The 11,171-nt window shown below is 31.6% G+C and overlaps 1 protein-coding gene across 1 annotated transcript in view; it reads right to left on the bottom strand.

The window, feature by feature from the left end:
- Window positions 1-641: 641 nt before the first annotated feature.
- LOC103252525 (protocadherin-15-like) overlaps window positions 642-11,171 on the bottom strand; it is a 34,547-nt gene continuing 24,017 nt past the window's right edge. The window contains exons 3-7 of the mRNA XM_008051123.1: window positions 9,397-9,615; window positions 7,213-7,221; window positions 6,213-6,371; window positions 3,875-3,880; window positions 642-2,130 (exon numbers count right to left, since the gene is read on the bottom strand). Of these exons, the coding sequence (XP_008049314.1) occupies window positions 642-2,130; window positions 3,875-3,880; window positions 6,213-6,371; window positions 7,213-7,221; window positions 9,397-9,615 (1,882 nt within the window). The remainder of the gene's footprint in view (window positions 2,131-3,874; window positions 3,881-6,212; window positions 6,372-7,212; window positions 7,222-9,396; window positions 9,616-11,171) is intronic.

The following is an 11,171-nucleotide window of genomic DNA, read 5'->3' as shown; positions in this document are numbered from 1 at the left end:
AGTAAAATATTTATCAAATCCATAAGTATACTAGTAAGATAAAAGCAAGCCAGAGTAAAGGATTTTTTTTATAAGAAAGCATATGACTACATATTATAGCACCTGGGATTTATTTTGAAATACCTTATCTATGTCATCCCCTACATTCCTAGTTACATAACATTTTACTTTGGTAGTATTTCTTCTTGCCAAATACATAGGTTTCAAGAAAGCAACAGAACCTATGCTATCACTTTAGCTTATTTCTTACAGTCTGCTTTTTTCTTGGAACTTTCATATAAAACTATGATCAAAAAATAAATACAAAAGTCACTGCAACAACATGATAGACATGCTTTTCGTTTATGTTGAATATTTAACTTTCATGCCCACATATTCCCATTAAAAATGGATTTAAATTACTTACTTTTTAAATAAATGTAGAACAAATAATGCTACTTTGTAGTTAAAAAAATTAAGGTACAGCTATCATATGAGTTAGTTATGATGAGGTTAATTTTTTTAATTAAAAATGAGGAAAAACTGCATTGCATTGAGTTTGGGGTAAAAGAATAGAATCTTCTTCGATGTTCAGATTTGATGTTCAACTTGAAGATTATGATCAACAAAAGACTTGCCCTATTAAAATATGAAAAACAGCATTACAGTGAAGTAGATTGACTGTAAGATTGATTTTCAATTCCCTCAACAATATTGTTCAGACTTTCCTGGTTTTGCTCAGATGTGATTTCCATATTTGTTACCTCTGAAGGGCAAACACTTTGCAGTTCTGAGATGCTTGTGCGTGGATAGTTTTTTTCTATTTGACTGTACATGTTTGCTACTGACTTTTCAAGTTCTGCTAAGTTTTTAACATGTCTGAGGATGCCTTTTGGTTTCCTTTGAGGGTGTGCATTACACACTGCTGTTGAGGTTGATAGCTTTGTCACAGAGGATTTAATTTCCTTGGCAGATGTTATGTTGGTAGTGCCTTTAATAGCTGGTATGCAAACACACTCTGTGGATAGAAATGAAGCTGAAGGAGGTAGTGGACAAGGAAGAGGAGGAGGTGGTGGTGGTGGAGGAAAAGTTGGAGGTGAGGGTAAAAGAGGTACAGAAGTCGGGGGAACAGAAGTAGGAACAGATAGTAGATAAGGTGGAGGAGGAGGAAAAGGAGGAGGGATAGCAGAAGAAGGAGGAGAACGGGGACGAGAAAAAGGAGTAAGGTCAGGAGCAGGAGGAGCAGGAGAAGAAGGAGGGGGAGGAGGAGGAGGAGAGGGAGAGGGAGGAGGAGAGATGCTTGATGAATGGGAAAAATTGTCAGAAATATTTGTTTGGGGTTCATTGGTTAACAAACAAGTGGGCGTCTCTCTCCTAGAGAGTGGAGAATTTAAAAAGCAAGATCTTGGAGTAGGAGGTTCCAAAGAACAGGCAGCAGGAGATGTGATGACATTAGGTTCTAATTTGAGCTCCACAGTTCTTGAGACAGTTGGCAAAGTAGAGAAGGAGAAGGAAGACCTGGGAGAGCAAAATGAAGAGTCTGAAGAGAGATATGTTCTGTTCAACTGTTCTGTTCCTTTTATAATCAGTGTTTCACCTTGTCTTACTTCCTCTTTCTCTGGCAAATTTACGTCTTCATTTATAAGCAGAGGATTGCTGCTATCTCTTTTGTTTGGATGACTTTCGGAAATATCATTTTCGGCTTTCTGCCTGGTGCTTTGCCATTGTGGCAGATCTATGATTTCTGGTCTATTTGGAACTTTCCTCATCAGTCTCTGGGGTAAGCTGACTGACTGACTCCACAACCTCTGAATCTTTTCTCTTGGGCTTCTCAGAGATGCACTCTTGGCCCCTGTTTTGGGTAAAAATGGGTCTACAAAATCTGTTCTCAGTGAAAAGTCTAAATGTGTGGCTCTTTGGCCTACATTTTCCTTATAAAGGGGATTGTGGGTACTTAAGGCGTCCTCATCAGATAGAAATGTGAATTTTCTTGCAGATTTCTGTTGGTTGTCTTTAAGTGATCCGTCTACATGAGCTGGCTTGTGAGCCTCAATAGAATTGGAAGAAAAGGGCATCATGTCTTGATGTTTTCTGTCTTCTGAGACTGAGTTATTTCCCCTGCTTTGTTGAAAATGGTAGAGAAGGAAAAGACTTGAAAGAAAAGAAGATAATGAAATGTAAGGAAACAAGTTGTGACATAACTTTTAAGAGAAAGATGTTTCTATGGTTCTCATAACTACTTCAAAATATAGGACAAACAACACTAATCTACTGAAGCAAAGATATTACTTACAAGTACCTATTCTCAGAAAGGCAGGGCAGAAAAATCTTCATAGTTGTGAATAGAATGATAAATTATGATTAAAAAACAAAGTGTCTATTTCTAGATTGTTTTGGGGGAGTATTTTTTTGTTTTGGGGGTGTTCTGTGTCTTTTGGTTTTATTTCATTTTGTTAGTTTGATACAGCAAAATATCCATATCCACACATAACAGTTCAGTCATGTGTAAATCACAATTTTTCAAACTGAAGACCAGCATCTTGGCTATTGATTTCATATACTTTGCCTTACTTGAGGATGCTCAAGGATGCCTGCTATGCATAAAAGATGCTTAGCTGTATTTGATTAAATACCTGTTCATTATCTCTCATCTCAGTAATTCTATCCTAGAGCTAATCACCTATATGAGACAAAATTTGCAGGATAATACAGAAAGGGCTATTCTATTCTCCAGATTAAAATAATTAATGTCCCTAAGACAGTTGGGAATGGTTTTCTTACTCAGTTCAAAATCATAATTGAGAAAGTGAATTGGTTCTAGAATCTTGACAGGGATGATTTTCTTCTGTTTAAATTTTATGCTTAATTAGTGTTAAGACATTATGAAGTAATATTAATCAGAAGAAGAGTTATTGATATTTTCTCAGAATATAATCTGGATGAAAGTTTAATCAAGACTCACATTAATGAAAATATTGTTAAAATAACATTATTTTGATATCACAGAATGATTTACTCATGCATAGATACTAAGTCATGCGTGACTGTGAGTCATAAATAAATTAGAATACATCAAAAGCACAAATAAAGTGCTTCTAATGAAAGCATTTGGACCCTTCTCCAAGTAAGATTGGGTGATACATGGCTTTGAATAGTTCTCATTAGGTTTTACTCTTAAGCCCCCAAAACAAACATTTATTTTAGTTAATGTTTAATATTTACCCACTTAGCAGGAATGAAATAAAAGAGAAATATTCTGAATAAAAATTAAATAGTTATATTGAAAAATAGTGTGACTGATTAGGCAATAAAATGATACATAAAGCCAAAGTTGTTAACGTGTCCTTTGGCAAAGTTACACACTTTAAGAAAGAATTCTCACAGGTGGACCTGGAGTATCGAGACTACCTGAAGAATTCAGGAAGAACAGACAGTTTGGATTGAACAGAGAGCAAACACTTCTATCTTTCCTAATCTTCAAAAACCACTTTTAAAAATCTGGCAGGAATTTCTGGACTTGACAGTGTATGGCCATTGTTTTGTGTAAATTTCTTCTTGATTTGATTTTTCTTGAGGAAAAAAGATAGATATAATGATATCACATCACTTTTGTTCAAAATAAATCTAAGAATATTTTAATTAAAAAAAAATTTTTTTTTTAAAGGAGACTTTTTAAACCCCTCTCTGAAGACACATACTATCACTGGAAACATTTGTTGTAAGCTCATGCCATGAAAAGAAAATTGGATGTAGAAGATAAAACTTTCCTTTTAAAAGTAAATGACTCCATGGTAAAAGATGAAGATCACTGTATATACAGCAAAATAGCACTTAATCTATTCTATTGCATCTATTTTTCTAATGCTCTTCTATTAGAGTGATATTATTTACTTACTTATGCCTATGTATCCACAGGTGAGAAAGAGAAAACATGTGATAGAAAAAGAAAAGTTTTAACTATAGTTAATGTAAGACAAATGTGAAAATACTAGCAGGAACTTGCTTTAAACACTTAGCATGTACCCAAAAAAGAAAATGCATGTTTTAATATTTTCTTTGTATTTATTAATACAAATGGCATTTAATAATGTTTTAGTTATAATTAAATGGTACTTATTTGAATGTCTTATCATATAAAATTATATATAACAATGTATTTACTACACATAAGTAAAATTCACTCCTATAAACATGGTATGTTTTCAATGCTGAAATAAAAATTATAGATGAGATTCTAAGAATTGCTTCTATAGTCTAACTAAAAATTTGGTTAGTGCAAAAAAATTTGGTTTTTTGACGTATAACATATATTTTGTTTGGGAGAAAGTAAAAATGCAAGTACTATGATGACAATTGCAAAGTAAATTACTGAATTAATATGAAGTTGTTACTTGTGAATTTTTTTCAAAATGACCTTTGATTTTTTTCTCTTTAATATAATGGATAATAATTCATTTGGAGCTGAATAATTTTCTAGTAACTATGGTTGCAATCCCTGTAAGAAATTTTGAATAGATAAGTTAAACATTTCTTAAAGATAAAATAAATAGATGTGTAGAACTTAAAATATTTCAATAAGTGCATATATTGCAATTGCAAAATCTTCCACTAAATCTACTACAATTGGCAATATGTAAAAATTTTATAATATGTAAAAATATTATTATGAGTTGCTATTTGAAAATTACCACCATCAAACTGTATTGATTCCAGATGATGTAACTCTATACCTGTTTTAATTAAATTAAAATGAATATAAAGTGTATCCTTCATTAATTTCATGTATAAACATTTCATATATAAACTTCACTTTATGCATCATTTTTTTAGTTTCTAAACATCTTTACTTGAGGGAGGTAGTCAACATAATCAAATAGAATCAAATCATATTGGCTCAATTCCTACATTCACCAGTAATTTAAAAATAAACTGTCATTTCCCATTTATGAAAAAAGTGAAAAAATATATATTTTAAGTCTGAATGCAGTATAATGTTATTATTTTAGAAATAGAATGTCATGCTTTATTCTAGTTTAAATTCATCTGTGATATTAAAATAACAGCATTAAAATCGTTTTGACATTATTAAAACTATCCTAAATATAACCTTGTATAATATTATTAATATGGTAAATATTACAATGTCTGCTTAAGACCACTTTTTCCGTTGAAAAGTGAATTTCATGATTTTTTGAGGCTTGCTTTATTCCTACTAGTAAATGCTACTAATGTCCCATGTAAGAACGAGTTTTAGTTTCACTACTCCATCAAATTCCAGTTAATCAAAGGTTTCCTAGATTTATTTAGTAACTGTCATATTCAGAATTTTATAATATCCTTGGTTATTTTATGTATCATATCCTTGTTCATTACTCTTGAATTTTTAAAGTATGGATTAATGAAACATCACCACAAGGAATCAGATTCTGAGAGTAGCATCAATATAGAAACAGTTGTGAAGTCTTTCAACAGTTAACAGTCTTTTTTAAAAATGTATGATTTAACATTACTTACAAATTTCAAACAGTGTAGGGGCACGCATAGCAGCCTAGGAGTAATATAATGAAAAAGATATTCTCTAAAGTCTTGGGAATTTAATACACGTATTCCTTGTTTTCATTCAAATTTTAATTGCTATATTACATAATGTCCTAAAAATAGCATCTTTCAAAACTCTATCATTTTAAACCACATTGGTGTGACTAAATAGGGGTTGGTTTTGATACCAAATCAGGAATTACTATTTTATGATTGTAATTTTTTTTCAGAATCTGTTTATAGTTTTAGATAAAAATATCTGCAAGACCCTGACAATTGAGAAATTAAATATAATCTAAAACTGTATTTCTGAAATTGTCTCCTAAAGTTGGAGATTCCTTTTTTTTTTTTTTCCTTTTCTTTTCTTTTTTGAGTTGGAGTCTCACTCTGTCACCCAGGCTGGAGTGCAGTGGCATGCACGCTCACGGCCCCCCGCGTTGACCTGCTGGGCTCAGGCGAGGACTGCCTTTTTTTTCTTGGTTTCTATTATTTTTGTTTGTTTGTTTGCTTTTGTCTATTATGTTTCTACGTTTCTTAGGTTCTCATCTCAACGATTTTCTGTTTTAAAACAATATAATAAAATAGCCCAAGTAGGCTGAGAGCTGCATTTCTGCATCAGATTGAAATGAAATACTCACCACACAGCATTCGTTAAAACCCAACTACTTCTCAAAGTTTCTGAAAGGTCTACTTACATTGTGCTATCTCCAAGTTCTTCATAGAGATGTGCACCCGGAGGAGGCGGCGGCGGTGGTGGCGGGGGCGCTGCCACTGGCACAGGGGCAGGCGCTGCTGGTTTAGCCGCGGGTAATGCGGATTGAATTCGTGCAGTCTTGGTGCACTCAGCTTGGCGTCTTGAGTAAAATAAGGATGTCTTGTAAAACTCGTTTTAGAGCTAAATGCTTATCAATAGGCTACCTTTTAATAATGAGGTCTAGTTATCAGAAGAGCCCACTTAATATTTTACACAATTATTTGAATTTATAAACTAGTATAAAAGCATCCTGACAGACCTCATCAACATATAATCCTCTCTTAATTTTTACAATATTTACCCCTTGAAAAAGTGGTAGAATTCAGTGTATGTATATATATATTTACAAATTAAATTAAATGATAATATTAAAAGGAGAAGGAAAAATATTTATAAAAATGTGATGGATAATGAATCTATTTCAAAAGATGAACCAATTTAATGAATCTATTTCATAAGATGAGGCATATAGAAGATAAATATTTTTTCTTTATAATTTGTTTATTTTAGCAAGTTAATTTCAGAATGATTTGAAACATTTTTGAAATTATTTTATGGAGGCTGTGTAAGTGTGCACATGTAGAAGGGAGACTGAGTTAGCTTTTATATCCTTTTGATTCCTAGGAATGACTGTGGTTCTCATGTAAGAGCCACTCTGCTGTTTTTGGATGTCCTGGCCACTGATTCTTTCCCCAATACTAAGATTTCAAAAGATGTAAGCTATAGTCAAACAGACTATTTCACATTATTCTTGCTGTATTCAGTTGTATAAAATTAGCAAAATTCTATATATATCAAACCAAAAAGTACACAACTATCACAAATGTGAAATGAATAATATGTGGTTCTGGGCAGGCTGACTACTTTGATTAATGTAACCTGGGGTTCTTCTTTTCATATTATGTGAGACTGAAGTGTAAAATCTTAGTAAATATACTTACACTTTAAACCTGTTTGGGAAAGCAATGAGTAAGAAAAAAAGAGAAAGCTACATTAGAAAGACCACATTCATAATATTTTATCATCTGATTTATCCTAAATCATGAATAATTTACTGGTCAAGCTCATAATGACACAGAGTTAATGACATATTGGGGAAACTAAGTATTTCAACTTGGAAAGTGAAATAGTGAGTACTTTATTATTGCCATCACAGCCATTAAGGCTGTTAAAACAGTCATTACAAAAAGTAAAGAAATAGACTACATAAAATTGAAAAAAAAAAAAAAACTGGATTAAAACATGAATATGTGAATTCCAAATCTAATGGAGAAATGGAATCTTAAAGATGATTTGATTTTTTAATTGGTCTATTGGTTTAAACTACTTAAAGAATATTCAAGGAATGCAGCTAGCCTGATTATACTCTTAGCCTCACTTTGAAACTGAAGCTAAAATTGGGAGGTCCAACTTCTGGATAATACATTCATGACACTTTTTTCATACTTGCTTCCCTGTTTGCCATTCGTTGTAAGTTTCAAAGACACATCATAATATAAAAGAATAGTCATCATTCTTACCTTACTTAGAAGCTGAATTTAAAGGTACAAGTGTTAGCTCTTTAAATATGAGAATTTTACTTGTTAATCTATATAACAAAACAGTAACTAACATAAAGTCATAAGGTACTGAATTGATTATCAAACTAAAAGAGACTTACCTAATGCATTTACAAAATGTGAAAATATTTAATGTGTTAAGTTTTTATTAAATTTCAGACTATTGAGCATAACATCCAAGGTGCTTCAGTTTTGATCACTGCATACTGTGCCAAATATAAGAATTTTTCTCACTGATTTTATTGCTAGCAGAATATAATAAAGCTCCTTTGCAAAAATAGTTTAATAGAAGGAGTTAACTGGTAATTCAGAATAGATTTAACATGAAAATTAATATCAGTCTGATGGCTTAATAATTTAAAACAATTTGTCCAGTATTAAGTTTGTTCATAGCCTTCAGATTTAGCACATTGATTTCCTAAGGATACATTAGGCTCCAATATATCAACATAAATGTTATAGTTTCAACTTTACATTGCTTCATGCAGAGCATACGTTTCAATTTTTGAGTTGGAATTGCCTTATCTTATTCAATTCAAAAGACAATTTTCAGTGTTTGAGGAAAAAAAAGATACAGTTTAAGAATATATAAGGACTATTTTAGTACTTTCTCTGTAGGTATTTTAATAGATGAATAGCAGTTCTACTATTTTTTCTTACTGTTATATCAAGTAAATTATATGATTTATTTTTTCTGTCTGTTATATATATTTTTTTACTGGCTCACTCAGGGTTACCTATCTTCTTAACTGACTACTCAGTTTTTTTTTTAAATCATTGTCGATAGGGATATGCTTAAAATGTGCAGCCCTTTGTTACAAAGTTTCCCCATACCTAGTGTCAAATAAAGAATACCCTACTAGCCTACCTCAAATATAGATGTTTAAATTAGTTATAATTACTTGACTACTTTAAAGAACTTAAGTAAAATAAAAAAATAGAGATATTGTAAATGAATGCAGTTGAATGTAGGAAACTGGAAAAATTAAGAACTTGCACAGCTAGAATACACTATCAAATATTACAATAAAAGCTCTGGCAAGGATACCTTGGAAAAAAGAAGCCACATGGAAAATTACACATTATATGTTATGATTTTATAATGATTTTGCTAACACTGTAATCACCTGCACAGAGTTAAATTTAATCATCTGGATAAAAAGCTACGACAGTGTAGTGAGGTTACAGACCTTCCCATGGAATGGGGCAAAGTGGGTATCTTCATCTGACTTACATTGCTTTTTCCCCGGGGATGTCTATTACCTTTTCTCCCTAGGTGGCTCTTAACCTGAAGAAGAGGACAAACAAAGCTACAGGAGCTAAGCTAATATTCCATTTGGAAGAGAGCATATAAGGAACACAGCAACACTGTACCATCTGTGAAAAAAGTAATGGGAGTTTGGATTGTTTTTTCTTGGAAAAAGATGATTTGGTACAAGATGAAAAAAGCAATTCCAGATTGGTTACACCATCAATATTTTATAGCTCAAAGTCATGTTCCCAGAGCTGGTTTTTGACAATGCCTTCTTGGAGAACTATCCATGTTTTGCATCCTTGACTACTTACTGTCTGTAGCTGACCAAAACCACCAAGATAGCAGGAATGCAGCAGAGGATGATGATGAAGGCCAAAGCCAGTAAAGCCCCCTCCGTGTATCCCAGACTTTCTCCTCTCTTTTTGATGCTGGTCACTGCCTCTGGAGTCCGGATCTCCAGAATGCGTCCTCCTTCTCCGTAATGTGGCTGAAAGTCTTTATTGATATCAAGCAGTTTGCCATCCAGAAATCTTTATTGATAGGTAAATAGTAAACTTAATGTTAGTAGATAAAGGGCACTTTGTAAGCAAATTCTTTTTTGTAAAATCTTTTAATATTTGCTTTAATTGAAACACAGCTGAGTAAGAAATCTTATGAATAAGAGAAGCATACATAAAAAGCATGAGATAAAGAAAAGGAACTTCACATCGTTATATAAATATCAAAAAGATGTTTAACAACATGATCCTTGTTTGATTTGCTTACTAACCTGAGAAAACTAATTATTAGTATTATTAAAATGAATATCACAATGTTGAAATAATTTACATTTTCAAATTCCCTCTGAAAGAATAAAATATCCTAAATTATGTAGCATAATTTAAAATTGTATTCGTACATTTTTATCTCTTGTGCCCTTGGAATAATCCTGTAAATTTATAGCATTACAATACTGATTTTATGGCAGGCTAGAAAGCTATACAGTTATGACAACAAATCTGAGACATCAATCTAAATCTTCAGACTATCTTCAGACTAAATCTTCAGCCTATATTTGCTTTTCACAACACCTGTTTAAATGTTAACACTTGCAAATCTCAAACAAAAACAATGTTTTATGAGCAAAGGGTGAATAAATTAAAAGATTTTTCTGCCAAGAAAAAAAGACTAAGTAAATTACTCAGGTATTATATCAGTGTAGTCAGAAAGACAGGAAATGGCAGTCAATTTAATCCCTTCCTCTAAATAATTCAGATCTAACTATGAGTATTGTATTGGGGAGGAGAATCAAGGAATAATGGTTCTTTAATATTATTAGGTTGAAAAATGTGTTACATTATTTTATACTGTGATTAGGAGGTAATTTTTTTTTTCAAAATTCCTTTAGAACTTTTGGACAATCTCTTATTAATCCTGCATATTGATACAATAATTGTTCTTAATGCAACAAAACTGCAATTCATCATAGTTGTTTTCCTTTTATGTTTTTAAAAAATTGTTATCTATAAAGGTCAAATGTCTTCTTATAGAAAGCTGGAAAACACAAAGTAGTTCAAGAAAAGCAATATTACTCAAAGTTCCATGATGCAAAGATAATCTCAATCATTGCTAACATCTTGGTACACTCAACTCTAGTCTAAATTTTTTAGGAGGTATCAATTAATATTTTTATATACTTGTGATTGTATGACATGTATCAAATAAAAATATTATTTTTCAAACATATTTATCTCAAAATATAAAATAACAAATTTTATTGAAAAATGTAGAAAAGACAAAGAAATACAAAAGAAAAAATAAAAATGACCCAAAATGTTACTATCAAAGTATAACTGATGTCATGCTTATACATTTTTTACAGTCTATTTTATGCCTTTATAAAGCATTCTTTTCCGATTTTCAGAGTGATCATGTTGATTGTAAATCAAAATTACATACTTTCATACCTTAAATATAGAGGTGCCTGATATCAGATATGAACTCCACTAGGTAGTTTATTAGTCATTCAATCTAAAAAATCCAGTGGCCCAGATAATTTAATTTTAGTTTTAAAGTTATGTACTTTTTAATTCAAATTTCCATACTA

Source organism: Carlito syrichta, unplaced genomic scaffold, assembly GCF_000164805.1.
Source record: "Carlito syrichta isolate Samal-C Ts95f unplaced genomic scaffold, Tarsius_syrichta-2.0.1 Scaffold165948, whole genome shotgun sequence".
Taxonomy (NCBI): Eukaryota; Metazoa; Chordata; class Mammalia; order Primates; family Tarsiidae; genus Carlito; species Carlito syrichta.
The sequence above is the reverse complement of the archived record's forward strand: the minus strand, read 5'-3'. Positions and strand labels throughout refer to the sequence as shown.